A 20,689-nucleotide genomic window follows, 5' to 3' on the forward strand; every position below is an offset into this window, starting at 1 on the left:
GGAATACTTCCAACAAATAACTGAGGATGTGAAGAGAGGAGAGGAATTTTTGTCTCTCTCAATGACATGAGAATGTGATAAACCTATGCCAAATTGTGGATTCCACTTTATGCTTTAGGAGCTCTGCAAATACCTGAATGAGATCATTAACAGGTTGTAAAAAGGAATGGCATATCTCCTTCAATAAGACAACACCCGGTACAACACTGTGGTGGCCCGATCAGTTTTCTGACTGGTCTGATATAGCCTGCCATAATTTCCTCTGTTCTTTCAATTTCTTCATCTCAGAGTAGCATTTGGATTTGCTGATATGATACAATTCATTAGTATAATCATGAGCAAATTGCATATTCTTCCATGCAGCTCAGGTATTTTAATGGACTGCATTTCCAGTGCAGTGATGTAACAGCAAAACCCTTTGTTCTGATATAGAGTAATCCACACATATTATAAAAATGGATGTACATATGATTCACATATCCTTCTAAACTACTGGACCACATTCAACCAAACTTAGTACACATATCATTTACTGTCTGGAATGAGTCACTGTGGGGGTTAGAGTGACCTACTTATCAAAGAGGTGGGGATGGGGGTGAAAAAGACCTGTATGTGAACACACAGATCTTACTCATCCAGTACTTGAGAAAGCATTTAGTGATTTGCACCAAACTTTGCACATAAAAACAAACCTTTGTGAAACTTTTTGTGGCTGACATCCCTACAAAATAATTAAAGGGAAATAGTTTATTGCTTACTACATTTTTGCTGGTCACGCATTAAAACCATCACATTGCGAACGATATTTCGATTTATTACTTCTCTACTACTAACGGTATTCCTGACACATTTTGCAGACATTATTCACATACACCACTGAATGCACCAGCAAAATCATATCATTGTACAACGCTCTGCTCAGGAGATACATCATCATAAACATTGAGCAGCATGAAAACCAAACGGCAGAGTGAAAGTCATTAGAGGTGCAGGTGACATATGGGTACAAATAAGTACGAAGTATATTAAATACATGTGATGTGCATATGTAGGCAAAGTCACAGATAAAAAACTATGACTAAACCCCTTGTTCAATTTCAACCAAGCTTGTTTCACACACTACTTACTATCTGGAAAGAAATACTGTGGGAGGTAAGAATTAGCAACATTCTACTGAGGTGTGGATGGTAACATGGAAAGAGAATGGGGGGAGGAAGAGAGAGACAGACAGATAGGAAGGAGGACATGGACACAGATGTGAGGGGGGGGGGGAGGAGGAGGAGGAGGAGGAGGAGGAGGAGGTGGACAGAGAGAGAGGGAGGGGGAAGTGGACAGAAAAAGAAAAGAGGAGGAGGTAGACTGAGAGAGAGTGGAGGAAGAGATTAACAGAGAGAGTGCAGAGGAGGATATAAAGGTAGTTAGGAGGAGATAGATGGGGCCCGAAGAGATGGACTCAAGGGGAGGAAAGAGCAAATGGGCAAAAGGATAAGGGGCAGATGGACAGAAAGTGTGAGGAGAAGCAGATGGACAGAGAGAAAGGGCAGAACAGAGGACAGACAAATAGAGAGGTAGGAGGCAACAGGAAGTGGAGTGTGGTAAAGGCGGACAGAGAAGGGGGGGGGGGGGGGAGAAGGATAATAGAGAGGAAGATGGAGGAGATGGGCAGAGAGTGAAGGGGAGGAGAGGAGATGGACTAATAGAATTAGAATACGTATGTACCTGGGCAATGCAGGATACTCAGCTAGTTTTCCTTGAACCGAGAAAGATTACAAAGGGGCTTCGTATGTTCATATATGTATTTTGACATGTGGAAAAGATAAGGAAAGGTTCACCTTGTACACATTGATGAGAGATTAATACATAAGATGTGTTTCTGGCTTAAGCAGTCAAATTAGTGATTCTTGTAAACAATGATAAATGTGAAAGGGAGATATAATTGATTGAGATGAATAACTGCTTGTTTTGAACCATTCTGGTCTGTGTGATTAATTTTTGACTGGCTGCTTTATCTACCTAATGCTGGTGGCCTCTTTTTATGCAGTTGTGTCATCATCTTGCAACTTCTCATACAATTAACAAAAAGTAACATTATACTAAGATCTTTACCTGCTGCATGTAACTGCTTTGTGGTACAGGAGCTGGCATATGGGGTTGAGGCATATGACTTCCCACATGACCCATCATGCCCTGTGAAAAGAATATTGAATCATCAGGTACACAATTCCCTTCTTTTGGTGATTTTAGTATATGGACTTTATTTACTTGCACAGACCAAGACAAGATATGAGATATATTTGTTGAGGTGCATTGCTCTACAGATTAAAAGCTCAGATTTTACATATGTACAAGGTGCCCTTGCCCCCCTTACAAGATATAAAACATCTTTGAAACAACAGACATTCTGGTTATTTCAAAAAGTAAAAAACATAGGCCTACTCTGCAAACCACTGCTTGGTGGATGAACCATATGCCACAGTTCCTTCCTGTTCCAGTTGTGTATGGAATGTAGGAAGAATGATTGCTTTAATGCCTCAGTGCGTACTGCAAGTTAGTCTAATCTCAATTCTGAGGCCTCCAGAGGAGTGATATGTAGGGAGCTGAAGTATTTTTATAGATTCTTCACTCTTGAAACTTCTACATGGTTGACTTTATAAGCAAGTTTTTAGGAGATAACTGACATCTATCTTCAAGCATATGGCAATTCATGTTTTTCAGCATTTTTGTGACACTCTTCATCAATTCAGACAAACCCGTGGAAATATGTGCTGCACTTTTGTGAAGACGTTCAATTTCCTCTCTTAATCCTATATGGTACGGGTTTCATGTGGTATTTTTCAATAAGATTAATTAACACCTAAACTGAAGATACTATCTTTATGTCACCAGTTGAGACAAAGAGGCACCATAAATATCAAGTGAGTTAGTAAATCTGATAGTAGAACTTTAATAGTTGTTATGGGTAATGAGAGAAATTAAAAGAGAAAAAGGATAGTAATGGTGAAGTCTGGAAGTGGCATTTAATTTTTCTCTGTCAATATCCAATAAAGGCAATACATGGTGCTCTCTCGTTCCATAAAGCACACTGGAAAGGTATGGAGTTCAACCTAAGATGCTTAAATACAATCTGGAGACTTGAAAGTAGCAATTTAACGGGCTGACTTCTGCACAAAGATTATTATGAACCTAAAGGTTCAACATTAGTAATAATTTTTTTAGCAGTATGTTCTGTGTGAATCATAATAAATGTATCATACCTGTTGCTGCTGCTGTTGCGGGGGTGGCTGCTGGGCAGCACTCCTGTCAGGTATCATTGGTCCCAGCATTTGTGACTTTTTGTTCATGCCAGCCATCTGTTGTTGCTGCTGCTGCTGCTGCTGTTGCTGTTGCTGCTGCTGCTGTTGTTGTTGCTGCTGCTGCTGTTGCTGCTGCTGCTGCTGTGGAGGTGGTGCAGACATGGGAGGTGATGGTAATGCAGTAGGTGGCGAGTAACCACTATACCCCCCACCATATCCACCGTACCCTCCATACATGTTCTCCGATTCACCAGCTCCCTAAAACAACAAATCAATCACAATATGCAAATTTATAAATGTTTTGTAATATAAATAAATTCATTAATATGACAAATAATTATTTTACACTTATATCACTTAACAGGAAGGAATACATTTCATGAAAGACTGAATTGTAAAAGTGATTCTTTATGGGCTTGATCATTTTAAGTTATTATAGTTGTGTGCCTATATCTGTGACTATAACTGTCATATCTGAAGTACAAATGTCATTCAAGTGGTTATTACTTGTTTTAATATTTTTTATTTGATTTGACACTAAGCTAATTCTGATGTCCTACTCAAACCATCAAGACAGACCCAAAGACACTGAATACACTGTTTCTCTGTGCTAAGACATTATATATGATAAAATTAAATCATATTTTAATCTAATTTGGCTGCTTTCCAATACATATCATCTGTCTTCATGTAGCTACTTCCATGTAAGTTGACAACTACTACCTTCTTTGTGTTACTATCTAATTATTGTGCCACAACCCACAAAAACAGCTAACCTACTCTGGTTATACTTTTACCACACAGGAACAATCAAAGTTGTTTTTATTAATATTTTACAGAACCTCAAGTTTTACAATGACAAGCTGCAAACTTTTTCTACCATTACAAATCATCACTTTGTACATTCCCACGAAGGAAGAAACAGCTGTTGCAAAACTCTATGACAATTAATTATCAACTTGTCCTTTATTAAATTTTATACTTCCTCTTTAAGACTGAGTAATGGCTAGAGGACAAACGAAAGGCTGAACAAACATTCACCACAAGGCAGAAGGTAAATGCTACCAAGATGAAAACAGAAGACCTTTGGAGAAAAGAGAAGTAGCCATACAAATATCAAGTGTGCAGGTGGCAAGGCAGTACTAAATAAAGAAGGGAAAGATGTAAGATGGAAGGAATATGTAGAAGGACTACACAAACAGAAATGAACTTATGGAAACATTGTAGCAAGGGAGGAGAAGGAGGTAAATGGAGATGAGATGGGAGATACAATACTGCAAGAAGAATTTGACAGAATGCTGAAATACCTTAGCTGAACAGGTCCCCTGGATTAGATGACATTTCTTTAGAATTATTAAGATGCTTGGTAGGGCCAGCCATGTCAAAACTATTCTACTTGGTGTGCATGATATGAGAGACAGCCAAAATACCTTCAGAATGTAATAGTTTCAATTCCACAAAAGGCAGGAATATTATTGAATTATTAGTTTAATAAATAATGACTGCAAAATACAGACACATATTATTTACAAAAGAATGGAAAAACTGATAGAAGCCAACATCATGAAAGGTCAGTTAGGGTTCCAGAAAAATGCAGGCTATACTGATCTTACAACTTATCTTAGAAGATAAGTTATGGAAAGGCAAACCTACATTTGTAGCATCCGTAAATTTAGAGAACGCTTTTGACAATGTGGAGTGGAAAACACTTTTTGAAATTCTGGGATTGTACAGATTAAATACAGGGTGTGAAGGGTTATTTTCAATTTGTACAGAAATAAGACAGCTGAAAGAATGAAAGGAAACAGAGGTTGAGAAGGGAGTAACACAAAGTTGTAGCCTCTCTCCTATGCTATTCAATCTGTGCATTGAACAAGCAGTAAAGGAAACCAAGGAGAAATTAGAAAGGGATTTAAAGCTCAGGGAGAAGAAATAAAAACATTACCCAGGCTGTGGCTAAGCCATGTCTCCACAATATCCTTTCTTTCAGGAGTGCTAGTTCTGCAAGGTTTGCAGAGAGCTTCTGTAAAGTTGGAAGGTAGGAGACAAGCTACTGGCAGAAGTACAGCTGTGAGGACGGGGCGTGAGTCATGCTTGGGTAGCTCAGTTGGTAGAGCACTTGCCCGCAAAAGGCAAAGGTGCCGAGTTCGAGTCTCGGTTCGGCACACAGTTTTAATCTGCCAGGAAGTTTCAAAACTTGGAGGTTTACCAATGACGTAATTTGGTTAGAAACAGCAAAGGACTAGGAAGTGCAATTAAATGTGGTGGACAGTGTCTTGAAAAGAGGGTACATGATGAACACCAACAATGGTAAAACAAGAGTACTGGAATGTGGATAATTAAGTCAGACAACGCTGAAAGAATTAGATTAGTAAATGAGTTCTGCTATTTGGGTAGCAAGACAACTGACAATCCCCAAGATAGGGAAGACATAAAATGCAGACTGGCTATAGAAAGAAAAACATTTCTAAAAAGATGGACTTAAATCTAATATAAATTTTAATGTTATGAAGTATTTTCTGGAGATGTCTGCAGCATTGTATGAAAGTAAACAAGGTTGATAAACAGTCAAGATATGAAAAGAATAAAAGATTTTGGAAGATGCTACAGAAGAATGCTGATGATTAAATGGATTGATTGTAGAACTAATAAGGACTAGTTGTTGTAGTCTTCAGTCTGGAAACTGGTTTGATGCAGATCTCCAAATTACTGTATCCTCTGCAAGCCTCTTCATCTCTAAGTAACTACTGCAACGTACAACCTTTTGAACCTGCTTAGTGTATTCATTTCATTTCTTGGTTGCCCTCTGTAATTTTTAACTCCCCCCCCCCCCCCACCTCACGCCCACCAGCCTACCCTTTGATACTAAATTGGTGATCCCTTGATGTCTCTGAATGTGTCCTATCAACAGATCCCTTCTTTAATTCAAGTTGTGCCACAAATTTCTTTTCTCCCCAGTTCTATTCCATACCTCCTGATTAGATACATGATCTACCCATCTAATCTTCAACATTTTTCTGTGACACCATATTTCCCAAGCTTCTATGCTCTTCTTGTATCATCTACATTTCACTTCTGTACTAGGCTACACTCCAGACAGGGCACCAAGAAAACATCATTTTAGTAATGGAAGGAAGTGGGGGCGGGGGTAGGGAGGGTGATAAAAATTGTGAAGGGAGAGCAAGACTTGACTATAGTACACAGGTTCGAATGACTGTTGGTTGCAGTAGTCATACCGATATGAAGAGGCCTGCACAAGGCAGATCAGCATAGAGAGGTCCATCAACCAGTCTTTGGACTGAATATGATGATGGGAACAGTGACAATGACGACAACAATGATAACACCACCACCACCACCACCACCACCACCACCACCTCCACAAACAACAACATCTGATGCCAGTATTTTATTTTGTCAAAAACAAAATTGAAAAATAACTCCTCATTACAACCTTGACTTCTCAGTGCATGTACAACCAAGTTGTGAATGACAACTTCAACGACTTTGTTAATGTAATGAAATAAACTGGAAGTCTACACAAACATGCAATGCATAGCTTCATACTTACAAAGTATGTACACATAAGATCTTTGTACAAGCATAAGTGTGCATGTAAACACTGTAAAAGTATTCAGCAAGTAGAAATGATGGACGATGTTAACAGATTTCTGTCTGTATATTTGTGCCTGTCATGCTAGCACAGGCAGCAAAGTATACGTGTATTTGGGACTTCCACAAATGTCTCAGTGACAAGTGAGAGTGAACAGATATAGTTGTATGCAATGATCAGCGGTCTCCAGAGAATCATTTGCTGCGGGCAAAGCAAAGGTGTTTGAGTTTAAAGCAACACACGCTAGTTGCACCAACATACTGAATGCAGTTACTGCCACAACAAAGCAAAGAGATGGGATGCATACAAGTGACTGATTAAGAAATTGAGAGAAACACATCTGACAGCACATGGTGCTGCAGTCTGGGAAAGAGGGGGTGGGTGGGTGGGGGGGGGGGGGGAGGAAAGGTACAAGGTACTCAACATTTGGGATCTGTGACAATGGCATGCACATGTAACAACTCTATGGTACGATCATATTTTCAATTTTTTAAAGATCTGAGATACCCTATATATTTTATCTTGTAATCGAAATGAAACAGATGTAGAGACATGAAGTGGTTATAGGCTTCTTGGGTGATGTAATACTGTCTCCAAAATGCATTTTTTAACTATAGAAAAAGTAATGATAGAAGACACTCAGACACTTATGCCTCTCAACATGATATGATTATTTTGAATTTGCTAAAAAGTCTGACAAGAGAATATCCATTTCTTTCAACACATGGTGTTTTCTTTCTTTGTCTCTTCCTTCTTCAGCAGATGAGGGTGCTCAAATTGAGCTCACTGCTGTGGTTTCACAACGACATAGTTCAGTTAGGCACAGAAACTGTTCACACACATTTGCAGTGAAGCAACAGGGAATCTTAGTGTACTTGTGCAATAAACTTACATGCATTTGTGTGTGTAGCTAGGTTAAGAGGACATTTCTGTCATATGTTCCACTGCAGGGCCGTAGTACAAAAAACATATCACTACCACTTCTTGGTCACAGTGCAGTGAAATACAATGCCACTGCTTTCCATTCAAAAAGTGTGACTTTAAAGAGGCATAACAAATGAAACTTTGCACCAGTTAAAGAATGTGGAAATCAAAATTTAGTAATTACAAACAGTCTCACCTTTGACACCAAGCTAGCCCGGTATGCTGCTAAGGCCTTAAGGTACTCTTTTTTTGCTGCCTCCGTTTTCTTCTTGTAAACCTATGAACATTATCAAACAATGCTATGTACATGCAGACAATAATTATGAAATAAATCACAATTTACAATACACAACTTAATAACATGATGATACATTTGAGGAACATGTCAAAGGTAATACAACAGGGAGGTGATACTGCCACTTAGTGGATGTTTTGGCTTTCTGGTATTGCCTCATGCTGACTTATACAGCAGATTAATCTCCATGTCATGGAAATACTGATAACAGAAATAATAAGCACTGCTAATTTTGCATATAAACTATACAAATAACAATTCTGATAGAGGTACGTCCTTCAGTCAGACTGTACACTAACTTTAAGAGACAGGGTTTTTTTTCCGGAAGCTGACAATGTAACTATACTCCTCAAATATTTAGGATCTAGAACATGATCTTTCAGGTAGTAAAAATATCTCTCTCTCTCTCTCTCTCTCTCTCTCTCTCTCATATACACACACACACACACACACACACACACACACACACACACACACACACACACACACGCTACAATTTCAAGTTCTGCTTCTGTTGCTTGTAGGATATTTTTATTTTGAACACATTAGTTACTGAATTTAATTGCCTTGTTGTTGATATTATTATTATTATACACATGTAGGCCACTAGTGGACCAGGTGAAGCACCAACTTGAGGTGCAATTTTCTCATGTGCCACACTTCTTTCATCTTATCACTGTTTTTTCTTCCTTTCATTCAACCAATCTCAAATTTGTTACTTCATGGTTCACTCTCCACTTAAGCACTTTGTGCTTGAAAGTTTGTCTATCATGTATATCTGGTTGTTATGCCAGCAGTTTCCCATAATGCTCTCCTCATCTTTTGATTTCTCTGTGAGGTTGCTTCTGTAAGTCATTTGCCTGTATCATCTCCCAGCGATACTTGAATTTATGACATCTTTTTAGCTCAACATACTTCTTGATAACTTTCTTTGAGTGAGTTGACATTGTCCTCATATTGAGTTGGTAACATAACTCAGCCACTCTCTGGCCATTCTTGCTAATGATTCTATCCCCTGAGCATTGTTGTATCATTAATCTGAATGTCTTTTCATTACCTAATTGTGAGTTCAAATCACCAAATAAAATTGTAACATCCACTTTGGGAATTTTTATCATGGTTTTCTCCAGTTCGGCCTAGTACTTATTGACCCCTTTGTCTTTCTTTTTAACTGGTTTACTGTTACACATGGTTGGAATGTTGTGGAAACTTATTAGAACAACTGAGCCTCACTGTCATCAGTCTGTTGTTTATTGGTGTCGTTTCAGTTACTGATCGGAGGAGTCCCTTGTCAACTGCAATGGCCACTTCCAGGAGCAGTGTTCATTTGCCTGTTTTCTTCTCTGTTTTGTTCCTAAACAGTCCGTAGTTACTGAAGACTATAATGTTGTTGTTTGTTACACAGGTTCCTTAAACATACTGTATCTGGATCTTTTGTTTGTCCAGCATCATGCATGTAGTTTCGCTGGTCTGATTAGTATACAGGTGTTCAGTGTACCTATATATGTCTTCACTTTGGTGGAAAGTTTGCCAGATGTCTCCGACTCCCTTTTTTGTTTTTTTTTTGTTTTTTTTTTTTTTTGTTTTTTGTGGTAAACCAAACTCCCCAGAATCCAATAGTCCAGTTGCAGTACTATGTTGGGGCATCAGTGGATTGGTTACCACCTAGAGTATTGATAGTACTCCTCCCTCAATTTATGTGTACACTTGGTTTGTTATTCCAGCTTTCGCTGAGAAAATGGAGCTGGAGTGGTTAGTTCCAGAGCTTTGTTTGAAACCTCACCAACTAGATGAACAGATGCTAACCTTTAGTCGCTCATTATAATGTGCCACATTATTTTATTCATTCATTCATGAAATGTATTTGTTTAAATGAAAAAAAAAATGCTGATGGTTCATGAGAAACAAGAGTGTCATCAGGAGTGCCGCAGCGAAGTGTGACAGAACCAGAACCACTGTTGTATTCTGTATACATAAATGATCTGGTGAACAGAGCGGCAGCAATCTGCAGTTGTTTGCTGATGATGCCAGGGTGTACAGGAAGGTGCTGAGGTTGAGTGACTGTGGTATGATATAAGATAGTTAGACAAAACTTCTAATTGGTGTGATGAATGGCAGTCAGCACTGAATATAGAAAAATGTAAGTTAATGCAAATGAGTAGGAAAAACAAACGCATGAAGTACAGCTGCAGCATTACTAGTGTTATCATTTAAATATCTCAGTTTAACATTGCAAAGCAGTATGAGAATTTTGAGGAAGTGTGGTTCAACTGTAATTGCTCGGATTAAGGGAAGACATCAAAGAGGCGGACTGCTACATTTCTTACTGGTAGGTTCGAACAACGCGAATATATTACGGAGATGTTTGGGGAGCACAGCTGGGAATCCCTGATGTGAAGCTGATGCTCTTTTAGAAGCACACTACTGGAAAAATTTAGAAAACCGGCATTTGAAAATGACTGCTGAATGTTCTACTGCAGCCAACATATATTTCGCGTAATGACCATGAAGATAAGATACAACAAATTAAGGCTCATACAGATGCATATACAGAGTCATTTTTCTCACACACTATTTGCGAGTGGTTCAAGATAGGCCACACACTATACAGTGGCTTGTGGAGTATGTATGTAGATGCAATAAGTAGTTATTTTCTCTTTTAACAAACAAAGAAGTTCGATATTTTGTTTTTAAATTTGTTGCTACAATGTTTACATCATTGATACTGCGAATCGATGTTTACGTTCTCAAATTTTGATGATCATCACACTCCCCTAGCCTAAACAGTCATTTCGACATGAAATGTGTATTCAACAATGCCAACTACAGAGCTGTTCTACTTTATTATTTGATGGCTCTGTCAGCAGTGGACAGGGACAAAAAACTAATTGCTAGAATTCTTGCGACTTCAACGGATTCAGACACATGCAGCGCAGTGCTCAAGTAAAGGTGTGTAAAGTGGACACGGCAAACAAACATGGTGGAAGCAGGCTTCAAAACACCATCTGCTATTTAATAACTGAACGTACAGCACAACAGGACCAATAGTATTGTACAGGCAGGGCAAAACTTTACGAAAAGTACGCAACTGCTGAAAACAGCTTGCAACGTGGGATAAATTTGATCCTTTCTATTACACTATAGAGAGCACTGTGTGCATAGTCTGTCATTTAATGGCTGATCATCCAAAACCAAATAAATATAACACAATTTAATCTTCCGACTATCAGTATTCATTTGCGCCATCAAAGTGAAATATAAATGGATAAGACACAGGTCAAGTTATAATCATTTCAGTAGAAAGTAAACAATATCTTAGCACACAAGTTGGTCTCTGCTCATAATACTGTTCATAATTTGCAGTGTACTCTAAGTATCGTCTCTGAAATTCCTTAGAGATTTTACTGAGATATTATCAAAGAAATTTTGAGATATTTTACAAACGTTTTTATCTACTTCACTGAGATTGTCAATTTTCAGCAAACCCTTCGGACAATGATGTAAGTTTCTCCACAATTACTATAATGCAGCCTCAATTTTAATGTGGAATAAGTCGTACAAAGGAGTGTTCACATTTACCCCTTACTTTCTCGGGGTCGTTATTTCCTTGTTCCTTGCATACCGCACCCGTGAAAACTTCAAACTCTCTCTTATATTAACATCAGAAAAAAAAGTGAGCCGAGACAGATAGATAGCTGTTCCTCATCCCATTGGAAATTTCTCTGTTCGCTATATTTCACATTCCTTCTCTCTCCTACCAGTCCCGCGGCGTCCTTGAATGTTTGATCTCACCCTTGCACTTTATCGCGGTGCTTTTGTTTTCTTCAAGACGCTGCAGAAGCATTCAACATACATCTATGTACTAGTAGTTCGTGGAAACATCTCGCTCCCTTAAAAAGTAACACTGTTGAAAAACGTGCGCCAAATCTCGTCGAGAATAAATCGGGGCCCTTACTGTAAAATATACGTCAAACAGGCAAATAATGGAAAAGCTGCTTTCTGGATATGTCATTGGCGTGTGTCACGATGACGTTGAGTTTTCTACAGCCCTTCGTTTTCTTAGCACTGGATGAGTCACAACACTGCATCCCTTTCTTTCAAGAAAAGAATACTGCTCTTGTGCGACGCAGAGTTGCCATATCGAAGGTACGCGTAGCTGGGATATGTTACACGATTCGAAAAGGTTTTATTCTCCGCTCGGATTCTGATGCACCACCAGACTTTTGATTTAGTCACCCCCTATTGTTCACGTGTCCGCATCTCTTCACGTCTTTTGTCAAGTCCGCGAAAAAAAAATTTACAATGAGTGCCTCATTTTTGTTTATATGTCTGTTGTTTGGAAATGGTAATTGTTGCAATGTGAGGTTCTAGATAATCGGACCGGAGTTTGAAACATCCATCATCCCCAATGTCAGCCCATAACCTTCCATTATTACGCCATCTCTCTCAGTCTTGTGAAATTCATGTGTACTGAATAAATTCGATGCGAATTGTTTCACAACGCACAACGAGTGACGTTTATATATAAGGCTCCTGTATCTGTTCGAAGAATTCCCTGAGGTTTGATACCAGATCTACCTCTGTATTATTTAACATCATGCTCTGCGTTCGTCGATGATTCATTGTCTTGTTTCTGAACATCTTAACTGCTGCAAACGTCCCGCGTCGGATTCTCTTTCTCCTATGCTGAGAAGGGGTTGTTGCTCATAGATGGTAGTATACGCTTCAGCAAAGGGTTTTTTTTTTTTTTTTTAATGTACTGTTATAGTTGATACATGATCTCCATTTTGCTGTTTATTCTCGAATGTTCTTGTTGAACTGATAAAGCAGTGCAACTTTAAGCAATTAACGATTGTTGTTTATAAGTGATCTTATCAAAACTGTTGTGCTTGCCATCGCTGTCAACTGTCAAAATAGTGCATGAATTTCTTCTCTCCCAACAATTCTGCAAGACGTTCGTAACTTACGGACATTTTGGGTAAACACTGTGCTTCTTTATTTTATTCAAGGTAAGTACCCTCAGGTACATTAACAGTGACTCAATCGCAATGAAATTCTGAACTGCATTCCTACGACGATAAGCTCTTATAGACATTGCGTAAAATTCTGCCATTAGTCTCGAACGACAACGAAACACAAGCCAAAAAGGGGGAAGAGCCCTTCTCACTAAACGAATTCTTGTCTATTGGCCACCCATCGCCACAGAACGTCTGAGGGACGCGCAGAAGACTGGTACTCGTATACGTCTAATACTAAAGATCATGTCAGGACGAGGTTATTTGAAGTGGAGCACAAGCTCAGATTGGTGAAAGAATTGCAAAGAAAACTGACCGTGTCCTTTGCAAAAGAACCGTTCTGGCATTTGCTCTGCGCGATTTGGGGGAACTAAGGAGAACCTAAATCTGGATGTTCGGCCAGGTGTACACAGCTTCGTCCTCTCATTAATGTGATTACAATTCGCCGCCTCTCGTGGTATGCTGTTAAATGTATCCATATTACAAACGAATTGTATGCGGTCTGCGTACAGTTTCATAACATTTTAAAAAGGAAGCTCTTCCATTATTATTGTTGGATGTGAAAACTAGGCTCTAACTTCTGGCCTAATAGGGTAAACTGAATCATCTGAAATGAGGTTTCTCCGTTATGTAGCAGAATACTCGCCTCTATTATCAAATAATAATTACTGACCCCTGGCTTTGTGCTCATATTCTGGTTACCCAGTGTAACAAACATCATTCTGTTGTACCTTTCCGGAATCATGGAAATGTCTACTTTTATTTCGTGTATGAATATTACATTTTAATTACAGTGGGGGCGATATACGCTGTAATATGTAATAAAAAGCGTGCTCTTTCGAGCACTTTTTGGTGAGTGTCAACTTTGAGGGGTCATAGAAGTCAGACCGTAACTAGGAAAAACATTTTCTTTGCATAGTTTCAAGATGCAGCCTTGTTCTATTTGCAGGCGAACTTTCCGTTATTTTCTGGTTAGTCGCTTCACCGCTATGTCAAACAAAACGCTGCGGTTGATGTTACCGTTGTAGCTATTCCGGCGTTGCTAAGCTTTAACTTTTGCTTGTTACACCGTGTGTGCCGTTACTAATGAACACTCCCCGTGTTTGTCAGTTAAGAGTTTGTAAAGCAACTGTGTTATTAGCCGCAACATATGCGAGGGTGTGGCAGAACGTAGTTCTCAAACCAAAGCGCTGCTGCTGTTGTTATGAGCAATAAGCGCTTATTCACCAGGAAGAAGGGCAACTTCGTACTAGTTTTCGAATACAGCATTACCGCATTCAGTTGCTGTTGCGAGTAGAGTGCAATAACATGGGAAATTCGAAGTGAACGCTCGATATACAAACAGCTCCGAATAAAAATGAACAATAAGATGTACATTTTAACAGTAAAAGTAAAATCATTTAGCTGGAATAAATTTTGCTGGCAGAATGATGTATAAAATACGATATACCTTAATCGCTTTCGCTGCTGACTGAGGTCTCGTTGCTGCTATTGCAGTCGTCTACTTGGATCAGCAATTGTTGGTTGTGTTGCTATGTGGGCTCTTTGTGATGACTCACTGCATTCATCCAGGCACTTTGTGGAACAGTTTCCAGAGTGGAGAGAGACAACTGTAACGTGTCACGTATCTTAAAATATTTGCTCTCCTTTGCTACCTTGTTCTTGATAAGCGCCCAGGGTAAGTTCAATGGCGATGGAATCGCAGTGGCCATAGGAAACCAAGAAAGTCTGATTTCCTTGTCCAGTGAGCACAATAAACTTCCGAAAGGTATTCGTATGACTTGGTGTGCGCAGTCGCGCGTGTCCTAGATGTCGTGCTTTAGTAAATTCCTCATACGACGTGGCACTTGATGGAAGCAACACATTATTGCTTTCCATCCATTCAGTAATGGATTTCGTAATACTGAATTTATCATCATGTGATATAGAACCTGATCTGTTGGTAATTTTTCAAATACGCTCGTAATTCACTCTGTAGTATCAGGCATTCATCTCAGAATGATAACTGCACCTCCTTGTTGCCATACACGAATCCATCTTCGTTCCCTATGTGGCATCTTAATTTTTTTTTCCCCCTCTAGAAACACTGGTGTTTGAATTCCTCCTTTCCAGCCATTCCACTCTTGAACCCTTGCTCTTTGATAAAGGTATAGATTTCCTGATGCATAAGTCATTTTTCGTTCCTATCATCCAAACTTTCTGGAATGATTTGCACTACGCCAACGCTCATCAGTGTAATAAATAGTCCCCTAGTGTTTGGCAAGTGTCTTATTTACCTCAGAACTCGTTTCTTTTTCCTGTAACTCGCTTATTTTCCATCCCATGCTAAATTTCCGAGTGGAACCCAATGGTCTGTTTCACTCACTCATACTAGGAAAGCCTTTCACTTCAGTCTTTAGCTTTTCCAATTCTGCAGCTACTGTTGGAAACTGCTTTGCCACATAGAAATCGTGGATTTTCTTTCTTGTGCCTCCGTCTGAAACGTGTTCAATGGAAAATTCTGTCACCTGCCGGTACTCCTTTTTGGTGCTAACAAGACATGAAGTTTCTCTATATCCTCGCAAAGCGCGCTCCAGTTGTGGCATGAGCCAATTTTCCAGCATGTCCAGATACACGTGTCCTGTAACGTTTTTTTCGCAGAAGAAAAAGGGGCCGTAAACTTTAAACCGTGAGATTGCACAAAACACGTTAACTTTTGGTGAATTGCGAATTTCCTGCACGAATGCGTGAGGATTCTCTACCGCCCAGATTTGCACATTGTGTTTGTTCACTTCATCATTAAGAAAAAATGCTGCTTCATCAGTGAAAACAAGTTTCGCACTGAACGCATCCTCTTCCATGAGCTGTTGCAACCGCGCCGAAAATTCAAAGCGTTTGACTTTGTCATCGGGTGTCAGGGCTTGTAGCAATTGTAAACGGTAAGGCTTCTGCTTTAGCCTTTTCCGTAAGATTTTCCTAACTGTCGGCTGTGGTACGTTTAGCTCCCTGCTTGCTTTATTCGTCGACTTCCGCGGGCTACGCGTGAAACTTGCCCGCACGCGTTCAACCGGTTCTTCGCTCACTTCAGGCCGTTGATTTCCCCTTACAGAGGCATCCAGAAGCTTTAAACTGCGCATACCATCGCCGAATGGAGTTAGCAGTTGGTGGATCTTTGCTGAACTTCGTCTTGAAGTGTCGTTGCACTGTTATGACTGACTGGTGTGAGTGCATTTCAAGCACGACATATGCTTTCTCGGCTCCTGTCGCCATTTTGTCTCACTGCGCTCTCGAGCGCTCTGGCGGCATAAACTTAGTGCGGCTTCAGCCGAACAAAACTTTATGAGTTTTTCTACGTATCTGTAGTGTGTCGTGACCATATGTCAATGAATGGAGCTACAGTGAATTTATGAAATCGCTTCAATCATTTGTAAGTGCGGCGGAGCACCATCCTGTTGAAAGATGAAGTCGGCGCTGTCGGTCTCCAGTTGTGGCATGAGCCAATTTTCCAGCATGTCCAGATACACGTGTCCTGTAACGTTTTTTTCGCAGAAGAAAAAGGGGCCGTAAACTTTAAACCGTGAGATTGCACAAAACACGTTAACTTTTGGTGAATTGCGAATTTCCTGCACGAATGCGTGAGGATTCTCTACCGCCCAGATTCGCACATTGTGTCTGTTCACTTCACCATTAAGAAAAAATGCTGCTCCATCATGATGTTCGGCATTTCTTAAACAGGAGATTGGAAAACCGATGGATCGGTCGTGGTGGAGATCATGATCAGCAATTCATGTCATGGCCTCCACGCTCTCCCGACTTAACCCCATGCGATTTCTTTCTGTGGGGTTATGTGAAAGATTCAGTGTTTAAACCTCCTCTACCAAGAAACGTGCTAGAAGGGCGAGCTCGCATCAACGATGCTTTCGAACTCACTGATGGGGACATGCTGCGCCGAGTGTGGGAGGAACTTGATTATCGGCTTGATGTCTGCCGAATCACTAAAGGGGCACATATCGAACATTTGTGAATGTCTAAAAAAACTTTTTGAGTTTTTGTATGTGTGTGCAAAGCATTGTGAAAATATCTCAAATAATAAAGTTATTGTAGAGCAGTGAAATCGCTTAAATCATTTGTAATAACCCTGTACTTTCACTAATACCGGCACATTACTGGCTGTGATACGGGACTACTTCCATCCCGTTCTTTTTCGGCCTCAAAGTAATCAAGTGCACTGAAAGCCGCTGATAACCATGGAATTCCGACAACTCCGTCAAAGGTGCATGATTTCACCCAAGTGTAAGGCAACTATAGTTCAATGGATGGGCAGGTTGTACGATTGTTTTCTACTGACGGGAAGCCACGACGTGAACACTGCAACAATGAATAACAAAGTGTACATACTGTTCACAGATCCGGAAACATGGCATACCCGAGCACGTGGCCCATATTGACGCAAAAGTAAGTGATATTAGTGATTTATGTAACGATGATGATGTGGGGCGCTAAACTGCGCGGTTATCAGCGGCCGTACAAATCCCCAACCTTTGCTCAGTCCAATCTCGCCACTTTCATGAATGATGATGAAATGATGAGGACAACACAAACACCCAGTCACGTCGAGGCAGATGAAAATCCCTGACCCCCGCCAGGAATCGAATCCTGGACCCCGCGCTCGGGAAGCCAAAAGGCGACCGCGTGATCACGAGCTGCGGAAGTGATTTATGTAGACTAATGTGCATATAAAAATAACTGTGAAAGGCAACAATACATCTTGCATTTACACTTTTCGTCTCGAAAAAATTCATATTACCATTATGCGAAATGCGGCAATCTACATCCACCATTATTAGGACAAAACGACTAATCGGAAAGCAACGAAAATTCTCCTGTAAGTAGAGAGCTGTTCTCTTTAAACTTTGCAAAGGAACTTTTTTTTTTTGCTCCTAATTACGACCCGAGTTCTACGACTCCTCAAAGTTAACACTCGCCAAAAATGCTCGAAAAAGTACACTTTCTCTTAAATATTACCTCATATGTCGTCCCTTTTTCAAATAAAATGAAATATTCATACATCAAATAAAAGTAGATATTTCCACGATTCCGGCAATGTGCAACACTTCGGTAAAAAATGAAATGTCGTGTGGCTAGGGCCTCCCGTCGGGTAGACCGTTCGCCTGGTGCAGGTCTTTCGATTTGACGCCACTTCGGCGACCTGCGCGTCGATGGGGATGAAATGATGATGATTAGGACAACACAACAACCAGTCCCCGTGCAGAGAAAATCTCCGACCCAGCCGGGAATCGAACCCGGGCCCTTAGGATTGACAGTCTGTCACGCTGACCACTCAGCTACCGAGGGCGGACAACACTTTGGTGATCGTCAAGGGATGTGACCAGAATATGAACTCCAATTCAGGGATGAATCATTATAAAATGGATAATAGATATATAAAGATGTTGATATTAGCTAGGAAATAAATGTGGAGTGAAGTACAGATCCTATTAAGAAAAACAGAATCAACTGGAAGAATCACGTTTAATGCGTGGAAATAATAGAATCAACAAGACTGCTTTGCAATATAATCACATACAAAAATAAAATACTGACCACCCTTTAAAAAGATAGTGACAGTTTGGAGGCAGAATAGGCCAATAGTTCCAATCCATGATGATGCTGATGACTAAAAACGAAGTGCACGTATTATGGTTTCGTCACTTAAAAAAATGACTGAAATGTCGTAAATTTCAACTGGAGAAGCAATGAATTCAGCATGGCTGAAAATGGAGCATGATCTGTACATGAAATCTCGAAAACAGTGGCTATTGCTTCAATTAGGCAGAAAACGCCAATGGCAGTGACTATAAAGGAGTTGTAAATATAAAATGCAAGAGTTAGTGTAAAATGTAGAATAAACCAAAGTAAATTATTCAAAGGATCAAGTGATTTATCTAAGATGATTTATTTAAATGTCTCGGGTTTTTCTTCGCTCTTGCAATGTAGCGAAGATCTTCCTTGGACCATCTACCAAGCACGTTAGTTATGCAGACAAACCGTATTGTGTTAAAGATCGGACATCACTGCTTCAATATTTTTTATCCTTCCACACCTTTCAATTATATTTGAATAATTTTGTTCTAGTGGCTGTCAACATACTACATCGCGGAATGACCAACAATACCTAATCATATCCCCCACCCATTATTGCTTCCCAACTGAATCCTTAGTAATCTCTCATAACAATTTTATTAAACACGTCGGCGTGCAGTGAATAATTTTCAGGTGCATGACAGATCGGCAGACGACGATGTTCCTCCTAGGCCGGTGCCTAGTAATTGATTATTAGTTCCTTCAATAGGGTTACTACGAAAATAAAGCTTACAGGAAAGTAAAACAGCGTGCAGTGCATCTTGTACTCACGTTCTTATGCTCGGCGTCCAAAGCATCCCACATAGACGCCACAATCTTGGAGACCTCGCCGAAGCTCGCATTCGGGTTCTGTCCCTTGATAGCGGCTTGGGTGTCCCTGAAGAACAGCGCATACGCCGACACAGGCCTGTGAAGAAAACATGGCATCACTCCCGTATACATGCAAGCCGCGAAATATCTCTCGATCTATCTACAACAGAACTGCACTCGGCGAATTACCGAATGGGACGCCATTCGTGGATATCTTCTTAAGCCTTCGTATAAAGGAACCACTAACAAAAATTTTCAATATGACAGGCTTTTAAGCCTACCGACAGATCCCAACTCGTATTATGTTTCGCACGGTATTCAGTCCTGTCGGTAGCAAAGATTAAACGGTAGCATCTTCTTCGAAGATTTATTATTATTGTTGTTATTATTAGTGCATAGTTTGCCCGAGGGCAGATTAGTGCTTCAGACGAGTACATTTGGTGCTCTTCTATTATGGACTTGTGTTCTGCCTGGTTCGACAAATGCAAACAAGAAAGAAACACTCTTGAGGATGGGAGTCGTTCCAGGGACCCATTAATGCCCGCTATTGAAGAAAATTTCGATTTAGGGCGATGACTGAAGAGGACGCCCGTTGCATTTCATGGCGCAATCAGCCTGCTTTTGATACTGATTGTGCTGCCGTCTTTTAATAACTTGTATGAGGGCATCGACATCAGAAAACATTCTAGACAGCGAACAGCGCAATCTCTTATCCAGATACAGAAGGCTCGGCAAAGTTTTGCGAAGATGTACTTGATAGGTTGGTTTAATTTTGGCAGGGCTCAAATAACATTCAGAATTCTGTTTGATTTGTGTGGTTTTTACCCGTTTGCCCCAGATGGAAGAGATAGCTTGTGCCTAGCTCATTATCGATGATACTTGTCCGTTGTGCTTGTGACGTTCAAAAATGTTTGGCACAACATTTATTTATTTATTTATTTATTTATTTTTACACAGGAACCATTTACCGAACAAAAGAATAACTTTTGCTATCGTTATGGCAGCTTCCGTATTTGCGTAGCAAACCATTCTTTGAGGGTCTTCCACCGTTACTGGTGGATCCACCTTTGGGAAGCAGCAACACCGTCTGGTAGCCGTCGACGGCGCTATAGCCCAC

The 20,689-nt window shown here is 40.1% G+C and overlaps 1 protein-coding gene across 5 annotated transcripts in view; it reads right to left on the reverse strand.

Moving 5' to 3' along the window:
• The window catches only part of LOC126485413 (TOX high mobility group box family member 3-like), a 489,322-nt gene that overhangs the window by 15,881 nt on the left and 452,752 nt on the right, over positions 1–20,689 (reverse strand). For all 5 annotated transcript variants that reach the window (XM_050108876.1, XM_050108870.1, XM_050108874.1 and 2 more), the window contains 4 exons: positions 19,534–19,669; positions 8,027–8,107; positions 3,255–3,551; positions 2,107–2,187 (listed from right to left, as the gene is read on the reverse strand). In XM_050108876.1, the coding sequence (XP_049964833.1) occupies positions 2,107–2,187; positions 3,255–3,551; positions 8,027–8,107; positions 19,534–19,669 (595 nt within the window). The remainder of the gene's footprint in view (positions 1–2,106; positions 2,188–3,254; positions 3,552–8,026; positions 8,108–19,533; positions 19,670–20,689) is intronic.

This window comes from Schistocerca serialis, chromosome 1 (assembly GCF_023864345.2).
Source record: "Schistocerca serialis cubense isolate TAMUIC-IGC-003099 chromosome 1, iqSchSeri2.2, whole genome shotgun sequence".
Lineage (NCBI taxonomy): Eukaryota > Metazoa > Arthropoda > Insecta > Orthoptera > Acrididae > Schistocerca > Schistocerca serialis.